Source organism: Protopterus annectens, chromosome 2.part0 (assembly GCF_019279795.1).
Source record: "Protopterus annectens isolate FY-2018-M chromosome 2.part0, PAN1.0, whole genome shotgun sequence".
Taxonomy (NCBI): domain Eukaryota; kingdom Metazoa; phylum Chordata; order Ceratodontiformes; family Protopteridae; genus Protopterus; species Protopterus annectens.
The window spans coordinates 122,051,601-122,073,977 of record NC_056728.1 but is presented as its reverse complement, the minus strand read 5'-3'; the positions used below and the strand labels follow the sequence as shown (position 1 = coordinate 122,073,977).

The 22,377-nt window shown below is 42.9% G+C and overlaps 1 protein-coding gene across 1 annotated transcript in view; it reads right to left on the bottom strand.

The window, feature by feature from the left end:
- LOC122792709 (cubilin-like) overlaps positions 1-22,377 on the bottom strand; it is a 3,134,001-nt gene that overhangs the window by 2,479,677 nt on the left and 631,947 nt on the right. Inside the window, exon 18 of the mRNA XM_044060295.1 lies at positions 21,271-21,427. Within this exon, the coding sequence (XP_043916230.1) occupies positions 21,271-21,427 (157 nt within the window). The remainder of the gene's footprint in view (positions 1-21,270; positions 21,428-22,377) is intronic.

Genomic DNA, 22,377 nt, shown 5'->3' with positions numbered 1-22,377 from the left:
CTGATGATGAACTTGAAACAAATGTAAAGCATATTGTCCTTTGTTTGAAAAAACTGGAAAGAAAACTGGCAGGTTAATCATCTAGTTAAGCTTTGCTTTTGAGGCCACTTTAGGAAGCAAGTGAGGACTGGTCTGTATGAAACCCTATGCTTATGAAAAGTCAGCTAAGGAGGTCTGCAAGACAATACTTGCAACTCTGAGATCCTCCTAGCTGAGGTGAACGCTGCTAGAAACATTTTAATTCTGCTGAGGATTCTGGCTTAGTGACTGAAGCATCACAGTGATGTCTCACGAAGGAAATGAATCTCTCAATGGGAGTCTGAGGAGAAAAGTTCCCTAGACTTGCTGGTACTGTTCTGTCCTCCTGCCCGGACGCCTCTACTAAAGGAACCCCCCCCACCACAGTACACCGCGAGGCTCCCAGGTACTTGGCATCGACGGTGCGAATGCACAAACCTTAAAACTTCCCATCTACTATAAAAGGCTCTAGGGACCCCCCCCCCCCACCACAGTACACCGCGAGGCTCCCAGGTACTTGGCATCGATGGTGCGAATGCACAAAAGGAAATACCCCTATTTTTAGTGTACCTACCAGGTTAGCGTCTTGCAGGCAGGAAAACAAACAGTACCTTCCAAATCTACTGGCAACCAAACACAAGGCTGCCAAAACTACAGGTCTTTGCATCCTAGAAGGTGCTATTCTTCACCTGACCTTCTTACTTATAACTGGCTGCCTCTAAGGCCCTGCAAACTCCCGGCAGGTTTTCCTGACGTCAGGGAGTTTTCAAATACCCCGCCAGTCTCCGCCATCTTAACTGCTAGACTTGCTGGTACTGTTCTGTCCTCCTGCCCGGACGCCTCTACTAAAGGTACATACAACGGAATGAACTGTCTTTTTTACTTTTAATACCATTTTTTGCTGTTTTGTATTTGAGTCGCCTCGCAGCCTCGCTAAAAGAGCAACTGACTATCCAAGGCTCTAATTGGGATGGCGTTGTTACTAACGCTATAAGTTTTAACTAGTACTATTATCAGAAATCTGTGTTATGCTCTGCACTGTATTGTTCTTGTAGGGTTGGCGTTGTTATAGGTGCTTTAAGTTTAAAACTACCACTATCATCATAAAGTTGTGTTTTACTCTGCACTGTATTCTTCTTGTAGTACTTAACATTTACAGATTGAGCGACAGACTTCTCCACTCTTAATTAGTCATAACTAATTAGAATGGGAACGTAGTCAAATGGCCACTAGCATATTAGCATAGACTACTGAGAGTGGCATAGGCGACTATTACTAGTGTTTATGATAAGATTATTCTTGTGTAGAGTGTATGTATAGCAGTCGCAAGTTTAAGCACGCCAATAGGTTGCACGTGTAGCTGTTGATACTGGTGTTCCTTGCTTAATCCAAAGTTACCTGATGTAATTGTTTTCTTTCAGTGTTTTACTTGGACCAGGATGCTAACACGAATGCATTTTACCTATGTAACTACTGTTTTTACAAGCCTAAAGTGTAGTTTCATGTAGAAGGGTACTGCATACTTACATCTATACCTCTCCCTTACTTATCTACCTCTATCTAACTCTAAATACAATAGCCTGCTACATTCACTGTCATTACTTTTATCTAGCTAGTGCATACAACGTGTTATTTAAATGTGGTATCTCTCCTTTCTCTCATTCTAGGAACCCCCCCCTCCACAGTACATCGCGAGGCTCCCAGGTACTTGGCATCGACGGTGCGAATGCACAAACCTTAAACTTCCCATCTACTATAAAAGGACTCTAGGGTAAAGGAAATACCCCTATTTTTAGTGTACCTACCAGGTTAGCGTCTTGCAGGCAGGAAAACAAACAGTACCTTCCAAATCTACTGGCAACCAAACACAAGGCTGCCAAAACTACAGGTCTTTGCATCCTAGAAGGTGCTATTCTTCACCTGACCTTCTTACTTATAACTGGCTGCCTCTAAGGCCCTGCAAACTCCCGGCAGGTGTATTCCCCCCCGCTTCGCCCTCGCTTCGCTCGGGCTCGCTCCGCGCCCCACCCTGCCCCCATATCCCACCCGCCCCCACTACCCCTGAATTTATAGTTATATCTAGCCCATCCCACCCTATCTTCCTCCCTATCACGCCTGTCCTCTAATTTACAACTCCTCCTCCCTCACTCCTAGCCAACTCCCAAAAAAATTCAGTACCCCCCCCTTTTCATCCCATCCCACAAGCTACCTCCTTCTTATTATCATGGTCAAAACTATGTATTCCTTCATTTCTTCACTAACTTTACTTCTTCCTATCTTGTACCTTCTATCAAGATACGAACACCAAACACTCTTAGGAATTCCCTTTCCCAAGGCTCATACTACCACACATACACACTTTCCCCCTAACACAATAGTACCCTCTCTATACCCTGCAAAAACTCTAGGTCTCTATAAAACTCATCTAACCCTTCACTACCCTAGCTCAACCAAAAATAAATCTCACCTCAAATTACTATGCAAACTCCATAGATTCCTAGAGCACCTAAAACAATGCATTACCCAACACGGTGACATTCACCCGAATCCAGGCCCTACCACCAATCATGATTCTGTCACCTCAACATTACCCCAAGCTCCTACTAACTCCCTCCTCGTCTTTCACCTTAACCTGAGAAGCATAAACAATAAAGTACATAGCTTACATGCTATGATAGCCACACACTCCCCAGATATCTTGTGCCTATCAGAAACATGGCTCAAACCTGCCACAAAGGATGAAGAAATTCTCCCACCTGGCTATAATATCTTAAGGACGGATCGAATAACCAAAAGGGGTGAAGGAATAGCTGTAATGTTTAAGAACAGATTTAACATCATTAGGAACCCACTGCATCCTCCCCAGGTCTCTAACACTGAACTTACTGCACTAAAGATTTGCATTAACACCCAAAAATGCATCAATCTTGTTGTAATCTATATTCTACCAGGGAAGAACCTTGAAAACGTAGAGCAAACTCTAAGTTGGTTAGCCACCAACTACCCTCAAGAAACTATAGTACTGGGGGATTTCAATATTGACTGGTCCCACTGCTCCACCAACCCAGATCCCCACCCAATCAATCTATATGGCTTCTCCCAAAATATTACATCTCCAACTAGAATTGGTAATATTCAGCAAAAAGAGAGCACGATTGACTGGATTCTCACCAATAAAGATCCGAACAACTATACCACTGGTACCCTCCCTAATGACCTTAGTGACCACCTTGTCACTTACATTTTAAAACACAAACTTTCTTGTACCAACCCCTTATACAAACTTGTTAGAAATAGAAAAAGTTTAACCCAGAACTATTCCTTGCGGAACTAAAATCCTGCAATTGGTCTATCCTAAATACTCTACCCCTAGCCGAGAGCGTGTCATACTTCAATGACACATTCTTAAACATTCTCCACTCTCATGCCCCAAATCGGCAAATTAGAACCAAAGACCGCATAGCTCCCTGGTTAACAAGAGAAACCAAAACAAAAATTAAACTCCGCGACCAGGCTTGGCACAAATGGAGAGCTACCAAAACCCCCCTAGACCGTATTTTATTTCAACAACTAAGAAACTCTACGAAATCGGACATAACTCGAGACAAAAAAACAGTATTACTGTCACCTCCAGGACAAACACCAGAATAACCCAAAAAAGTTCTGGGCTGGTTTTAATAACCTCCTCCATCCTGGTAAATCAACTACCCCAACCCCTGAGAATCTCACTGGTCAAGAACCAGAAGTGGTAGCCAACACCTTTAACACTTTCTTTACTGAGACCATCCAGTCCTTAGCCAATCATCTACCTACCTCTTCCCCCTCCTATACTCTTCCTGATGACACACCTCCTCTCTCCTTTAACTTACAACCAGTTTCTACCTCCTATATTCGTACCCTATTAAAGAAACTGAAGCCGTCCACCCTAGCGGCCGATCGCCTCCCAGCGGAATACCTACAAATATCGTCTGATGTCATTGCCTATCCTATATCAATCCTGATTAATAGATCTATAACTGAGGCTACCATCCCCCCTATTTGGAAAATTTCATACATCATTCCACTTCATAAGGGAGGTTCCTCCACAGAAATATCTAACTATAGACCCATTGCAATATTGTCTCCAATAGCTAACATAATGGAACGGTGTGTTCACAAACAACTCCTACACTACCTCACCCTCAATTATCTCCTGTCTATAACCCAGCATGGCTTCCGCCCCCACCATAGTACAACCACTGCCCTCCTCTCCTTTGTCGACTCAGTCAATAGTAACCGTAACAAAAAACTAACATCCTCTGCTCTCTTTCTCGACCTATCAAAAGCTTTCGATATGGTTAACCGCCAGCTATTACTACACACCCTACAAATCCTCCATCTTGACAACTCAGCCCTAAGCTGGTTTAAGGATTACCTCACTGGCAGGCAACAAGCAGTCCAATGGCAAAATAGTCTATCTCACCTGCTCTCAAACAACATTGGTGTTCCACAGGGCTCCATACTTGGTCCCCTTCTTTTCTCTGTTTTCATAAATGATCTCCACACAGTCATCCCCAGAGCCACCTGCATTCAATATGCAGATGACTCAACCCTGATCTGTTCTGATCGGTCTCTTCAGAATCTCCAAGCAGCCACCCAACAATGTTTCACTAAAGTTGAAAAATGGTTCTCCGAGCGGAAACTCATACTCAACCCGACTAAAACCAAGTTACTTCTATTTTTCCCCACATCCACCAATCCACTACCCCAAGAACCCCCCCCTGACAATCCGAGGACCTTCTTTGTGGAATCCTTTAATGGCACCATCATTGAGCCCGTCCCCTGTACCAAACTATTAGGTGTCACTATTGACCACAAGCTTAAATTCGACATGCACATTGCCCAAACCATTAAGTCAGTTAACAAGAAACTTGGCTCTATGTACAGAATCAAGAACTTTCTCACTCCTCGTGCTAAAGTAACCATTGCTCGAACCCATCTCCTTTCCACCTTACTGTATACCTCACCGATACTATCATTCCTCAACAAACATGAGCTTAATAACCTCTCTACCACCTACCATCATATTGCCAGATTTGTAACAGGCACACCCTATCGTACCCACCATTGCCTCAACCTCAAGAAACTAGGCTGGCTGGAACTGCCCAATCTTCTTAAACTAAACCAACTCACCGAAGCATTCAAAATAATTAATCAACCAGAGAAAACCCCCTCGCTGAGCAAAATCCTGACCCCCTACACCAACTTAAGTAGCCTTCGATCCTCAAACAGTATTCTGATACTAACCATCAAATCTAATAACAAGGGTGGCGATGCTCTTTATGCTAACTCCATTGGAAAGCTATGGAATTCCCTTCCCAACAACCTCAGGCTCATGACCTCACTCAATCTATTCAAAACTAATCTCAGAGAATTACTTAAGTCTCAATGGTTATGCCCATGTTCCAACCCTGACTAATCCCAATAGGTCTATCAGTACCTAATCTCTCTTCTGCCTCTCAAGCTTTATCTAGTACTTTTCTACCTCCACATGTATCTATGTCATATGATCATCTTAAAAAATCCCTACCAAACTATCAGCTCGGATATTTAGATGTTGTTATTCGTGTTATTATTATATTAATGTAGTTTATTGTATCTAATTGTTTGGTGATACTACTGTTAAATGTGGGAGCTTTTCTCCCCGGGCCTCTACTGAAAAAGGACATGTATCCAGCTAGACTAGCCCAGTCAACAAATGTAAAATAAAATAAAATAAATAAAATAAATTATAAAAGCCTTGTTGACTTTCAAAGAGACAAGAGAGGTTTGATTTTCGTCTACAGTTGAAATTAGATATGACTGCCAATTTTACATTGATGGTCCAGAAGCTAGCATCTTGCTGAATCAAGCTCACTAAAAATATAAAAATAGAAGGTAATGGTGCAGAAAAATCAATCTATAACTTTAAAAGAAGACCAGACAGCAAAGCTCTTCCAATTGCTTAAGTACAGTTGTAGAAAATAGTCTGAATGTGTATCCAGCACCCAGGAAGGATGTTTCAGATGAGGCCAGAGAAAAGGGAACCATACCTGTCAGGGACAAAAGAGAACAATCAGAATCAATGTTGCCTTGTACCTTATGGCTTTCTGAAGAAACATCATTATCACTGGAAAGGGGAGAAATGTGTACAGAAAACATGAAGGGCAACTATGGACTAGACCATCCCTCACTGACTGACCCTGTGGGGGAATCTTGGCAAAGTAGCAAATGCACTTGTCTTACAGGTGGGAGACGAAAACTGAAAATCATAGCTGCCACTAACTGATTGAGGGACCACTCATGAGGCAGAAAAATCAACCTGCTCAGTTTGTCCACCAGAACACTGGAAGCCCTGGGATGTGTGTTGCCACCAGAAAGTGTTGGAAAGACATTGCCCACTACCACACTTTCATGGCTTCCCGGCATAATGGATATGAACAGTTCCCCCCTTACTTGTTGATATACCAGACCACTGACATGTTGACCATCTGTATGGATATCACACCCTGGAATGCCTGCAATGCTAGGATTGCTCTCAAATCCAAGACACCAATGTGAAGGTTGGCCTCTGTCATCAACCATGTGCTTTGAATCATCATCCCATCATAATGGTCCTCCACCCCAGAAGGGATGTGTCTGTGGTCATAGTGGCTGTTGGGGGTGGGAGAGTGAAAGGCTGACCTCATGTGACTATTATGGAGGTCAACCACCAATAAATATTGCTCCCGCAAACTGATGTCAGGCATAGTGAGAACTAAAGAGGTTGGTATAACAATGTCCACTGTGTGGATAGCATTCACTGCAGAATTCACATGTTAACGCTTGCTTAAGGTACTACCATGATAAATGGAGCCATCAATCCTCGTAAACACAGTATTAGTCTTGCCAGAAGTTATTGGATGTGCAGAGAGGATTCTTGATGCTAGAACAATGGCAATTTAAGAGGTTGAGTCTAGGTGGCACCCTATGAGCTCTATTGTCTGTGATGGTGTCAACTGGCTTTTGGTTAGACTGATTGTTATTCTCAAGTATGGAGCTAAATGGAACAAAAAGTTCCCATAATGGATAAGGGATTCCCTGGGGAATATGGTGAGGATCCAATTGTCTAAACAGAGGAACACGTCTAACCCTTGCAACTTTAGGTAAGTTGCAACAACTGCCATGAATTTGTTAAACAGCCTGGGGGCTGTGATGATACCAAAGGGGAGGAATCTGGCTTGGAAATGATTTGCTCCCAGCTGGAAATGGAGATATCTCCTGGACTACCTTATTATTTTGATACGGTAGTAGGCATCCTAGATATCTGTCGAGCACATTCAATTGTCTTTATTCAGAAGAACAAGAATAGACTGCCCTGTGACCATATGGAACTTTAATAAACAAAAATAATCAACAGTTATGGCAATAGCACACACTTAGAGATAAATACAGCAATAATAGCACCACAATACATTTATTAAAAAAATGAAGTAAAATTAAGCATTTTCATCCTGCTACAGTCATGGCTACTTCTGAATGAATTCCATGTAAAAAACTGTGTTTAAATACCTTAAGAACCCTAAAAATGGTGCCAAAAAGAATCAAAAGCTTTTTTTAAAGAGATACAACATCTCCATCCATACCAAGTTCAACATAATCTTAATATTTCCAAATAAGAATATAAAATGTAATGTCTGATTCACAAGTTGGTTGAGATTGTTTAGGTCCAGAATGAACCTGAAGTCCCCTGTCTTTTTTGTAACCAAAACCAACCTTGAACAGACACCAGATCATCAATGATCTGGTGGGACATCCTGGATGACTCATTTCTCTAACATTTTTGCTACTTCTGCTGCTGCTGATTTTCCCTGACTGGGTGGAACACTGGGGATTCTATTTTTCTTTTTTAGAAGGAAAGCAAATGGAATAATGTAACCTCTAGTGATCATCTTCTGTATCAATACATCTTGAGTGATGGCTGGCCAGGTGTGAGGGTGAAGGGGTAAGCCCCTCTGGCTGCCTCCAGAATGCAGCATTTGGGCAACCCTTCAGGAATGTTGAAAGGTCTTCTTAGCAAAATGACCCCAAAACCCTTGATTCTGCAGTTTACCTCTACCCTGGGGCAACGTCCACTGAAGTTATTCCTTCACTGCCCCAGGGGGTGTCTCTCAATAGAAATGCCATTTCCAAAACCCTGGGACTTTTGAAACCATAGCTTCTTCCCTTCCTTCTAGTTCTCAGAAAATGTCCTTTGGGGGATGGTAAAGCATATGCCTTTGGCAGACAAGGTCTTGCCCTCCTCTTCACTTTTGGTAAGCATGCTTTTACCCCTGGGTTCAAGCACTGTTGATCTGTCAAAGGGAGCATTAATAAAGGATGCCTTGAAAGTTTTTTCAAAATCACAGAAATACGTCCAGGCATGCTGTTGAATCACAGTGCCAGTGTCTGCCACTCTCACAGTGCAATCAACTGCATTTGAAAGCAGACTCATGGATGTACTGGACATAGATTGTAGGATAGATAGCTGTGACTCCATATTTTTGTTTTGGCTTTTTTGGCATGTCAGCAGGCTGATAACCAGAGAGGGATTTGGGCAGTAAAATTCCTCTGAAAGCAAGTCATATTAGTCAGGTAATTCAGCACTCAGACAACAAATGTTGCCGAAGCATAAGTTCACTTCCCAAATCTGTCCAGCACCCTGGACTCCCTGTTAGGGGAGTGGACAAATATACTCTCTTATGAGAACTTCTTTCTGGGTGACTGCCACAACTACCATGGCATCTACTGGTGGACTCCTGTTCCAATGGAACATGTTCCTATGGGAAACCCATATTTTGATGAGTTTCCCTGGGATAGATTCCACCACATTGGGTTCCTTCCAGGCCAAGTGACAGATCAAGTCAATGAGCTCATCAGTGGGTGGGACCACCCAGGAGGTAGATAAACCAGCCCTAAAAGCTGTGAAGGTTATCAACTCTTTTGGGGTGGAAACTTTAGTGGACCAACCCCCACTCTCTGCTTCATCAATTTAATAGCATCTCCAAAGGATAAATCTTCAAGAGGAGATCTTGGGATCCCTTCTCTTCCTCATAATCAGTATCCTCAGTGTCAGAGTGTATACATATAAAGTCAAGATGCCTCCTCTTGCAAGACTATTTCCTGTGACATTCCCCAGACGGAGCTTCCAGGAAAGGTTCAGAATCAGAGCGAGAACTTGCGAAGTGGGAACCCCCAAGGCTTAGAGAGGCCGACTGTCCCTGTCAGATAGGATGAGTGGACACGACAACAGGATCCACAAGGTTTGGTATGGAGCTCAGTGGGTAAAAGACTCCTCCTCTCTGGACCTGGAAAGCACAGTCTCAAAAGCCTCAAAAGCTGAAATCATTGCTGAAGATCCATCCATCTGACTCAAAGAGACCAAAGGAGAAACATCCACAGCCCTGATCCAGCTCAGTTCCGAGGCAGGCATAAGAGTCAAACTGTCCAGAACTGAAGCACATAATGTTAGGAATGGCTCTGAAAACCTCAGAGTCTAATCAAACCCCCATATCTTGGCCCTGACACTTTGGCTCCAGGACTCATGCTAATCCAACAGTCAGAGTCAGATGGGTGAGGAAAACTGTCAGAGCTGTCGGCACCAACAGGGGTGTTTTGCAGGAGTCATTTTGGTACCATGGGTTCTAGACCCAAAGGTCAGACCATTGAAGGAGAGATCATGGCTGGGATCGTCAGGACCAGACCCACAGCCACTAGTGGGGTAGGTACTGGGATGACCCCAATTGGATCTGAGTCAGAAGAAACATCATCATCATATCGCAGTCAGCTTCCAAGAAGTACCTGGATGATCAAAAGGACCTGAAGGAAGATGCCACAAAAGGTAGCCTTGATGATCAGTGACTGGGTCTAGTCTGCAAAATAGGAGAATGGAGCCATGGACAAGATGGCTTCAGGGAGAAGCAGCAAGTGGAGTGGACAACTAACTCTAAGTATCTCTCCTACTGTAAGATTTGAACACCTCACTGTATTCAGTGATGGGATGGATGGGCCTGATGGATTTGAAGACCTCTTTTGGCATTTTTCTTTCTCCCTCTCCTTCTCCTTGGTAGACCTCATCTTCTTTGATTTTCATGAGGAAGGAGATGTAGTATCTGAAGTTAAATGAGCCAGAATTCCCAGCCTGGCAGGGAGAATGCCCTTGAGAACAAGTTTGTTACATCTGTCAGGACTCACAGTCTGCTTCCAAATGGACCTCCTCTAAATGGTATACACAGAGTGTGTGAGGATTCTATGGTGGGATTTTGTTCCCTTAGGCACTACACTTTCTGAAACCAGTGGCCTTTTCAGCTATAACTAAGCTACTTGACAAGAAAAATACAAGAACAGCAAGACTCCAGATTAAAATTCTAACAAACCCAAGGCTAAAAATCCTAACAATTATGCAAAACACACACTCGATAAACACACTGCAATAGTAACAGAAAATGTAAAGAATTATTTTTTTTCTAGAGAAGGGAAGGCAGAAAGAAATACTACCAAAAATACCATATGAAAACGTTAACTGCACTATACTACAGAAGAAACTAAGAAATCTCTCTCTCTCTCCGTGTATATATATATATATATATATATATATATATATCTCACTATAACCTGAAAAATACTATTAAAGTGCAAGAAAAAAATCACTTATCTATCTCTTGAATGCACAGCCCTCTTAATCACATTTTGACTGAACAGGTACCAAACAAGATTTGAGGTATTCTTGGGACTAGAAGGAATTACGGGTAGGGGAGGAGACCGAGCTCTGGATCCAAGCTCTTAAAAAAATTGCCGAGGTCATATCCTGTCAGATGTGATAACCCATCGGTTGCCTGAGACAGAAAAGACAAAATCTGATCTAAAGGTGTGAAAAGATATCAAAAAATCCTTACAAAAGCAATCTGACTTACCTCCAAAAAACCACCATAGCAATGAGCCCACAGATCACATCTGAGCCTAATGAAAAGCAAACGAGATCTGAGTTACTATACTGATGGAAGTTAATTATGGGTAAAGGGGAGGAGACTGACCTGGGTATGAGTCTAAAAGTTGCATATGTTGAATCTATTCGGATCCAATGTAGCCATATGTGGAGGTGGATTCAAAAGACAACACTGAATATCATAATACTTCTTTAGGAACTGTGGAATGTCATTATGTTCCCAATGAAACATGATTCATTCTGGAAACAGTTTCAGAAAAAGCAAATCTTCCAGAGTGACTGACAGAAGCCATACTCCCCTTAGAATTTGAATCAGAAACCCGAGAAGACAAAATACAATCTGTCCATTCATCATCATTTTGTGGCTCAAAAGCATGAACCTCTTCAGAAAATGTAGAATCTCTTTTTCTCTTACCAGAAACAGAAGAACTGGAGGAGTCAAGAGCCTGAATAAAACCATGAGCCATGCCCAATAAATTACTCATGTCCACAGTGACTAAGACAGGAGAAGATATATGTTTTTGCTTCTTTATGAAAGGAAATTCTAAAGACGCAGACCAGTTTTGACAGTGTAAACCTCCCTGAGGACAGGTTATCCATTAGGCAAAGAGGGATTCACTGCCTCTTCTCCCAGTACTGACAAGAGTGTCTCTTCCTTGTCTACTAGGAGCACTCCAACAGTTGGAGAGACTGTGTCTAACCCCCGATCCATGGTGGCGCTAGGGGCTACACCAGACACATGGATGGTCTGAGGAACCAGAAATGGCCACATCAGAGTCAGCCATTTATGGCTAAGGCATTTTAGTTACCTGCTGTGGTGCCAAAGACTGATTGCTAATTTTCTTCTTTTTGTAGCTGGTAGAAGGAAGATCTTACAAACTGGTAGATTGTTTCATGGTAAAGGTGAAAAATGTGCCTGACTTCTGTGGAAGACTGGCAGCAGTAGTTACATAGGTAAGTAATAAAAAGTCACTTTTTCTACCAAACACACAGCAAAAAGCAGTTTAAAAACTTATCCCAGCCTCAGAAGAAACATAGCACAATGTTTATCTCAGAGAAAAACAGTTCTAATGGTAACCATTTGAAACGTCAGTATATGCCTGAGCAAGTTCTGAAACATGGAACGTGAATGGCTGAAAAAAAATGGCCTTTCCTATATTAAGTCTGAGATGGTAATTTCTCAGAATATTCCCTTTTCTCAGAGGTATGGCAATCTCAAATTTACTATATATAATTTCAAGGAGTGTGGGGGGCAAGGGGATACAGACAGGCTTTACCCCTGGAAAAAAAAGAAGTTTAAAGAAGAAGAGCAATATTCAAGACTTTCTCATTTCCAATTTTTTTCTTTTTCTTTTTTTTGGGGGGGTGTTCGCACGTGGCATTACAAGTATTAATATTTTAATATTGAGCCAGTTTCAACTTAGTATTAACAACTATTGACCACGAACATTACTAAAGCTCAAGTGATAGTCAATAAAAAAATAAGTTATGTACCTACCATAACGTTCCATGTTTGTTGTCTTTCATCTCACCTTCCTTCTTGCTGGTTGGATTCGGAGCCAATTTACTAAAGCTCGAGAGCTTTTACTGGCTCGAGACTATACCTTATCCCAACATGCCTAGCAGCAGTTACGCAGATCTCATTTGTAATAACCCACACTAGACATATATAGTAAAAAAACAATTTTTTACTAAGCTCTTATTCATCAAGATAGGAAGAATAGAGGAAAGGACAATGTATAGTCAACTAACCTGGTATGTCAGCAAGAAACTCAGCCAGTGTAACCAATAAAGAACTCCTCTCGAACCTCCAGGAAGGAGGGAAGGCGAGAGGAAGGACAACAAACATGGAACGTTATGGTTGGTACATAACTTCTTTATTTTATGTTGTTCCATCTCACCTTTGTTCTTGCTGGTTGGGACCACGTCCCCAGCACCTGGTTCTTGGGTGGCTCACTGGAACAAACTCTTCAGGATCATGGAACCAAAGGATGCCATGTTCTGGGAGGCCACATGCAGTTTGTAATGAGTGATAAAGGTATGAGGATTTGCCCATGTTGCTGCTGCACAGATTGAATCTAAAGGTAATTTAGCTTGGAAGTGTCTGACAGCCATTTTGATAATGTCACATTAGAAACTGGATAACCTTGCTTATTGTCAGCAAAGGATATGAACTATTGGTCTGATTTTCTGAGGTCTTTGGTCCTGTGTAAATAAAAACGTAATTGTCTATGAACATCCAGTTGGTGTAATCTATACTCTGCCTTGTTGCCATAATTGGGGAAGAACACAGGAAGATCAATGGACTGATTTAAGTTATACTCAGAACAAACCTTAGGCAAGAGAGGAGGACTGGTGTTTAGAGAGACTCTATCTTTATGAAAAATGAAATACGGTGGGCGAATAGATAAAGCATGTAATTCAGAAACCCATCTAGCTGAGGTTATAGCAACCAAAAAGAGGGTTTTCCAAGATAGAAACTTCAAGGGTCAAGATGCTGCTGGTTCAAAGTGGGGCAGAATCATTGAAGCTAAACCAAGTTTAGGTCTTGGGTGGGGGGGAGATTCTCTTACTGGGGGCCATAAAAGCATTGTACCTCATAAGAATACTCTGCACAACTTATGGGACATAATGTTTGAACCCGAGTCTCCTACATGAAAATTGGAAATGGCAGCCAGTTGAATTATAATAGTAGCTGCAGCTGCCCCTTCTTCGAAGGTTTCAGCCAGAAAGTCAAGAATCTTGTGAACAGGAGCCATAAAAGGATCAATGTTATTTCTTTTGGTCCAGTAAAAGAATCTCTTCTATTTGCTAGTTTAAATCCTCCTGGTAGTGGGCTTGTGGGAGGACACGAGAATGTGTTGTACAACAGGGGAAATGTTTGGGAGCCAGGCTAAGACTGGAAGTGGAGTAACCAAGCAGTCAGTTTGAGAGATTGAAGGGATGGGTGAAGCCCGCCTGACTGATGCGTCAGTAGGTCCAGAATTGGGTCCATTATCCAGGGCTACAGTTGAAGGTGATGACGAAGAAATGGAAACCATATTTGACAAAACCAGAAAGGAGCAATGAGGATGAGTTTGCAACCCAACTATTTTGCTTTCTCAAGTACCTTTGGAATGAGAGGGAAGGGTGGAAAAGCATATAGCAGTCTCGGAGGCCAATTGTGAACAAGTGCATCCCTGGGTGACTGTCCCAGAGGAGGAACTAGGGTGAAGTAGCTGCTGCATTTGTTGTTTAGGGGAGTGGCACAAAGACTGCAGTATGGCTGGCCCATTTGCGGAAAATCAAGTCCGCAACTTCTTTCTTCAGGGACCACTCGTGAGGCATGAGGATAGCCCTGCTGAGCCTGTCCGCTATCACACTGGATTTTCCAGGAATGTGCATTGCAATCAGAAAACATTGGGAAGACATCATCCATTGCCATACATGAAGAGCTTCCCGACACAAGGGGTAAGATCTGCTTCCGCCCTGCTTGCTGATGTACCATACCACTGACATATTGTCTGTCTGGATTGCAACAGTTCCTGTAGGTAGAGAGTCCTGAAGTGCTTGCAATGCCAGAAGCACCGCTCTCATCTCTAGAACATTGATGTACAGATGGTATTTGTGAGGTTGTCACATCCCTTGGATAGTCCATCCCAGATAATGCCCCCCCCCCCCCATCTGTGAAGCATCTGTGGTTACTGTGGCTACCGGATGCAGGTCTATAAAGGGTCTGCCCAGAGTCACCTGGGGGGAGACCAGCCACTATAGTAGGTTCTTTTTGCAAGATTCGGTGATCAAGATCACGTGTGACATTGGCGATTCTTGGAAAGACCACTGAGCAAAGAGAAGACACTGTAGAATCCACATGTGGAAGTGTGCTAAAGGAACTAGCATAATAGCTGCAGCCATTGAGCCAAGTACTTGTAAGACTTGTCTTGCCTGAACTCTCGTCTTGTTTATGAGAAAGGAAACTTGTTGACAAATGGTTGACACCCTGTCTAGAGGCCGTTTTGCTATCATGCGTCTTGTATCTAAGTCTGCCCCTATAAAGGTAATAGACTGACAAGGCGACAAGACAGACTTTTTGTAGTTTATTATGATGGCTAACTGGGAACAAGTTTGAATTTTGTAGTCCCATGCCTTGATTAGTTGATGCTCTGTGGTAGCAGTAAGGAGCCAGTCATCCATATATGGAAACACCTGGAATCCTAGACACCTCAGGTAAGCTGTGACCACTGCAATACACTTGGTGAACACCCTGGGAGCTGTGGTGAGACCAAAGGGCAGGGCCCTGAACTGATAGTGACTGGCTCCCAGCCAGAAGCATAGGAATCGCCTGGATTGCCTGTCTATTTTTATATGGTAGTACGCGTCCTGGAGATCTATGGAGCACATCCAATTGTCCTGACCCAAGAAGGGAAGAAAAGACTCCATTGTCACCATCCAAAACTTTGTCTTTTTTACTGATTGGTTTAGCTTGCTGAGATCCAAGATTGGTCCCCAGTCCCCTGTCTTCTTTGGAACTAAAAAAAACCTTGAGTAAGTTCCGGATCTGATTTGGTCTGTGGGGACTTCCTGGATGGCTCTTTTTTCTAGCCATCTTTGAACCTCTAGGACTGCATAATCCCGAAGATTGGGTGGAACATCTGGGATAAAACATTTGTCTTTTGAGGGGGACTGAGAAAAAGGAATTTTGTAACCCCTGGATATTATCAACAGTAACCATGTTTCCCTCATGATAGATTGCCAGGCTGCTGGGTACAGTGATAGTCTGTCCCTAACTGCCTCCAGAGGTGGACAGCCGGGCCTCCCTTCAGAAGTGCTGGAATGGCCTAGCAGAGAAAGTATCTCTGTCACCCTGTTGTTGCAGACCCCCTCTGCCATGAGTGTGGCGTCTTCCATTATTGTTTCCCCCTCTGCCCCTAGGGGAAAAAACACCACGTGTGTCAGGCAAAGATCCCTGGGATTTTCGGAACCACATTTTCCCACTCTTCTGACCCTTGGGATAGGGTCTAGATGGACTGGTAAAACAGATCCCAATGGCAGAGAGAGAGAGTCTTGCTAACCTGTTCACACCTGGTGAGAGTATCTTTTACCTGAGGCCCAAATAAGGACGAGCCGTCAAGGGGGTGTTGGTAAACGAAGACTTAAAGGGTTCCACAAATTGACAAAGGCACATCCAGGAGTGTCTGCATAAGGCTACTCTGGTACCTGCTACTCTTGCTGCTCTATCTGCCGCATAAGAAATGAGCCTCATGAAGGAGATTACCATGGTGGTCAAGGTCACAAGCTGGGAAGCTGCCCTGTTCACAACTCCCTCAGCTGTAGGATGTTGCAGGATATCTCCTAGATCCTTCAGGAGATCCCTCTAAAGTTGTGTGAAATGTGGCAAGTAATTCAGCGATCTGACAGTAAAACTCGCTGAAGAAAAAACACACTTCCCATACCTGTCCATCGTACGAGACTCTTTGTTCGACGGATGGACAGATGAAGAAGTTTCCTCAAGTTCCTTCTTGGTGGCTGCTGCCACCACTATGGCATCAACAGGGACTCCCTTGGAGAGGAAAGACTTATCTTCAGGAGCTATAATAAATTTGTTAGGTCTCCTCGGAACCGGCTCCATGGTCTCTGGAGCGCTCCACGCCTTTCGACTCACTACAGACAAAAGGGGGTTGAAAGGCGGAGACACCCAAGAGGTGGATGGTCAGGAACCAAATGCGTCCAGGTATCTGGACTCATCCACAGAAGGGCCTAGGGACTTCCAGCCACCCCTCTGTCAGAGGATTTCCAAGATGTCTGAAAAAGAGACATCCTCAGAGGGGGACTGTGGGGACCCTTCTGACTCATCCAAGTCTGGATTTGAAGTGATAGACTTAGGGGTGTCTAGATCCTTCCCCTTGCATTTCTTCTTCCAAGGGACCTCCTCTGAATGCTCGGGGGAGGTTTTGGAAGAAGTGGGGGTCACCCAGTGGGCTGTCCTGGGGCACAGGTTTCCTACACATGGCAGGCAGAGGGACAAAGGCTGGCACATGCACTGAGGGAGAAGGAGCCAATGGAGCCAGGGGTGGAGCAGTCTCAGGAGACAGCATGCTCCTCATCACCTCGAAAGTGCCATGGTCCCAAGTCGAAGGAGCCTCCAGCTCTGAAGAGCCCAGAGATCTTCTTCAAACCAGGAGCAAAGGCTCGGAGGCTGATGTAGGAGCTGAGTTCACCTGCACTGAAGCTCCGAGAGGGAGAGTTGGGTCGGATAAGGGTCCGATGCCAGTTCCCCCCTTGGAGCCGGTGAGAGAGCCTCGGTGCCCAGATCCCTTGACTGACTGAGACATCTAGGAGATCGGAGCAGTAGTCGGAACCAATAAGGGAAAAGAAACCAGAGCCGATGGTTCTACCACCATGACTTCCATGCACTCTGGCTTTGAACTCAAGAAAGTCACAGGAGAAATCGATGGAGAAGCTGGGAGGGACAAAGGAGCCATATCTTTATGGGATGAACTCAAGAGTAATTTAGCAAGTGCCTGTGACTTAAGGAGCCTGTTGACCACTCTTTCCATGTCATGATCCGAAAGTCTGGAGGATCAAGAGGAGTGTGAAGAGGACTGATGACTGCCTGCACCAGGTTGCAGCAGCAGAGATTGTGGAGTGGAGCATACCAGCTCCAAAGAGGGAGACCCTGATCTCTTATAGATCTGGACCAGCTCAGAAGACACAGATGGAGCCAACAGAGACTTAGCTTTGTCAGAGTCAATGCTGGGGGCCGACAGAGCCAAAGGCTTCTCAGTAAGTTTTGTCTGTTCCGAGCTCAGAAACGATGGCTTGGAGTGTTTCTCGGACACTTTGGCTGGCTAAGGACCCTGAGACAGGGTATCTTGAGGGTTCTTCAGGAGACCACATGAGATAAGCTTATTCTTTCTTTCCTGCAGGACTCTGGAATTGAAAGCATGACAGATGGAGCCAGAGTCCTGCAGGTGAATAGCCCCTAAACTATAAACGCAACTCATGTGCCCGTCCATAAGGGACATTTTCTGGCAACATGAGTTGCATTTTTTAAACCTGGAGGGTTTAGATACTTTAGACATAACTAGCAGAAGTCAGGGAAAAAGGTTTCCACAGAGAAAAAACTATCACTCACAGCCTACAACTAGCAGAAGTAAACAGGCTGATAACCACAAGGAAAAAAAACTTTTTAAACTATTTTTTTAAAGAAAAAAGGAAGGAAGGAAAGGAAAAAAGGGGGAGAGCCTCTAACCTAAACAGCAACTCCCCGATGGGAGAGCCTCTAACTAAAATGGCAATCCCAGAGAGAGAGTGAAGAAAGGAAATAACCCTCTAACTTAAACGGGCTCTTAAGGGGAAAGCAGGCCTGAAAGGAAAAACAACGGCCAAAAAACACCACAAAGAGCAGAGAAAGGGGTCGTTAGACTAATAAAGAAAAATACACTCTCTAACGACTCAATATAATGAGTCAATTACCAAACAAGTTGCAAGTGACTATAAAACACAAAGTACTTAGCCTGAGCCAGTATGGAGCAGTCTCGACGCTGCAAGCAGCAAACGAGATCTGGGTAGCTACCGCTAGGCATGTTAGGATAAGGGGTAGCCTTGAGCCAGTAGAAGCTCTTGAGCTTTAGTAAATTGGCCAAGTCAGAGCCGAGTGCAACCAGCAAGAATGAAGGCAAGATGGGACAACATCACATCACTTTTTTTCCTAGCTTTTATAATTTCACAGAAAAAGTTGAGTTTCTGACATAAAGCTAAATTGTGCAAAATCCCTGAAGAAAACGTATCTATCCAGCAATATAAAGCATTAGCAAACCATCGTACCTTAATGAGTCTGCAAGAGGAGTATTCTTCAGTGGCAGGAAAGTTCTGTATGCCTAGGCATCCAAACTACTTTTTTCTTCAGCTCAGATCAAGCTGACTAATGGTAATGGTGTGGGCATGTGGAAGGTGCCCTGAAGTTTTGCAAGCTTGGTATTATATCCTTACCAAGATATAAGCCATATAGCTTAGGCTACTGCAGCAGTGATCATACTGATGAACATTGGCCAAACCCTAATTTGGCAAGGCTGGCCAATGCATGTGGCTGAATCAATGGAGAAGCAAAATGAAATGAATGTGCTTCGTGTTATGACAGAAGCTCCTCCTGTATGTGGAAATGTGCTGCGGGCAGTTCCGAGTGGAAAGCTAAACTGCAGGCAGATGCACTGAAGGTATCTGTAGTTGGGACAGCTGCTTGTGACCTCATGCACCCACAGTACGGGATAGTGAGGGCAGCCATCTTCTAACCTCCTTGGGGGAGTGGCTCATTTCACTTTGTACAAAAATTGTTAATTCCTGGCATTGTGGCCTTCCACCCAGCCCCCCCCCCCCTAACTTGGACATAATAAATGTATTCACCAGTATGCCCTACAGATGGACGTCTGGCACTGAATGGCCTCATGGCAAAACAACTGCACCCCATGACAAAGATGGCATTGCAAGCAGGCTACCTGCCTGCAATACCAGTTGCCTCATACAGATGGAGATGCTCCAACTGAGAACTTCTGTCTGATTCAGGCAGTATTGCAAGATATCCAGACACGCCAGTGTGGTTCATTAGCACAGAATATTTCTGAATCATATTTTTTGTCTGAATGTTGTGGATCCACACCTCAACAATCCAAGGTGTTGAATTATGTGGATTCAGATCCTCTGGGTGAGGGTGGGTGGGCTGAATGTTAATATTCTATTTAATGTGTAATGGCAGATGCAGTGTGCCTTCACTATGCCCATGTCTTGCATTCATGTGAAGGGGGGGGGGTCAAAGCTCCTCAAACCCTCCACCAGACCACTTTAAGAAAATCAGATTTAAAGATAATGTACCATGGGGAAAGTGATTATTCCTTTGTAATAATTTAATTCATAATAAGTGTTTTTTCTCACTTAATCACAGCAATAAGCATGTTTTTCACTCATAAGAGTATACTGCCCCATAGAAAATCGTTTATTTTAAATGTTAATGACCTTTTTGTTAACAAGTTAACCAGTTTGGTCCTCAGACCCTTTTTTAGAAATGACTTGAGCTAAGTTAGTGTATATGGCTCAGCAGGTAACACACTCACCTTTAATGCTACAATATCAAATGACTGTGTGCTGTAGTCCTGTATCGAGTACAGACGAGGCAGTGCAGCACAACAGGTGTGTCATCTGCTGGTCCCATCTGCCTCAGATGGAGTTTGCTCTGAAATAGCTCACAAAACCTACTGGAAAGGGTAACAGAATTTCCCATTTCCTGTCCAAGTTGTCACTAGTGATTATGAATACCACCTCAAGTCTTCCTTGAAAAGGGGCTGCTGGCGTAGTGGAACTGACCCAGTCAACAAAACCAGGACTGAGCAACAAAGTGTAAACAAATATAATAACAGGAAGAGTGTAAATGCATTATTGATGAGCAGTTTAGTGTAGTCAACCAGCATGTTTTTTTTCCTTTTAGGGAGGGGGAGAGATGTGGAAAGAAACTGGAGTACCTGAAGGAAATTCAAGCAAACACGGTGATAGCATGTGCACTTCACACAGACAGTGACCCGAGGTGAAGAGTGAATCCCAGACCTTAGCACTACAAGACAGAGCTCTTAACTATATTGTTATTTGTTTCAGTATAGCATTCAAGCCCCTCTAACTGCCCAGATTTCTGGCTAATATTTTTGTTTTTTTCCTTATAAAATTTGTGGTTTTCTGGCAAATCAGTGGGATGATCTGAGTACTGAACTCACTAAATAATGGCATAAATTTGAGTTTCTGACTTCAAATCCTTCAGAACATGTACATTAAAATAAACCATGTTACTCTACCAGTATTCTGAGTTTACAAAATTAAAGTTTAAAATATGTTCCTATTTTTGGGCTTTGTCGCCCCATTTTGTCAGGCTTTGTCCAGATTTCTTATACTATGAGGTTGAGAAGTATGCACGGTCTGACGAAAAGGAATTGATTCATTCTCCTACAGCTGAGTTTACAAGAAAATACAGAGAAAATACAGGATGTACTTTCCATCTTGTTATAGGAACTATCACAGTACTGATACATCAAAATAGTTTAATACCTATCAAAATTACCTTTAAAAGACATTTCACATATTGGTACTGATGCAAACTGATGAAAAGCATAAAATCTACCTCATTCATTTTTTTCAAAAACTCTAGTTTCAGTTCTACCAATTCCTTTTTAGTAATGTTTAAAGTTGTAAATATATATATACTGATGCGTTCCCAATTCATGTTAGTCAAATGAAATGGCTATTGTCCTTACCAACTTGATAAATGGCTCGGAAGCCACCCTTTGTTACTGAGGCATCTGATTTAAACTTGATCCAGAGTCTATTGGAATTGGAAGTAATTGGTTCAGGTATAACGCTTCCACAGTACTTGCCAATGAGTGGATCTGTCTCTGTGTCTCCATCCCTCACCTAAGTATTAAATAAAATCAACACCAGATGTCAATTAAGATGGAGACATTAGCCAGACATTCTATGTTTCAAAACACAAACCACTGTGATGGTAATTTCCTAATGTTCGATATGCAGTTAGACAATTAACAACACATTTCATCAAACACAAGCTTGCATAATTTTAAGGAATAACAGTACATTGTAGCTACTAAACATCTGTGAAAGCCTGTTGTTAGGACTCTATATTTTCATGAATTTAATTGACTATAATTTAGCATAATTATACTTTTTGAGCACTGCAACTTCAATCAGCTTGACTGGGATGTTTCGTGGCTAGTAGATGCCTTGCATTTTTATTTAACTTTGCTTTAAAATAAACTGAAAGCCATGTGCCAATGTGGTTTGAAGGCAAGATTATAATCCATTAGGTCTTGATTCTGGTTTGGGATTAACCATTGCAGTACAGTGCTCTCTGCAACAGAATTATCTCTCTTATATCAAAACGTGTAAGTTATACTTTTCTGCCTTGAATTAAAATACACAATGTTTTTTTACATAACAAAAATTCTAGCTACTTTTATTATGCCAAATAATGAAAAACTGAGTAATGAATAGTCATATAGCTTCCTATCGGAAGTTCAAGACTTGATAATGGAAATCCTGAAAATAGGCACATTTAAGTGTGATTTAACACATGTTAACAGTGAACTTGAAAGTTGCTGTTACTCATTTAACGCTTATTCTGCACGGAGCAAGCACCTTACACCACTGATGTGGAGGCATAACCCTATTACCTATATGTACTAATTCCAAAATCACTGCACCTCCGATAAGAGGGAATACTCTGAGATAACAGTTTGGAAGTTAATATATATTTCTTCACAACTACATCTGACCTTCTTGCAGTTGTGAAGGTTACAGTGTGGTCCTCAAACATACAGTGGGAATTCTAGTCACATTTGTCCTGT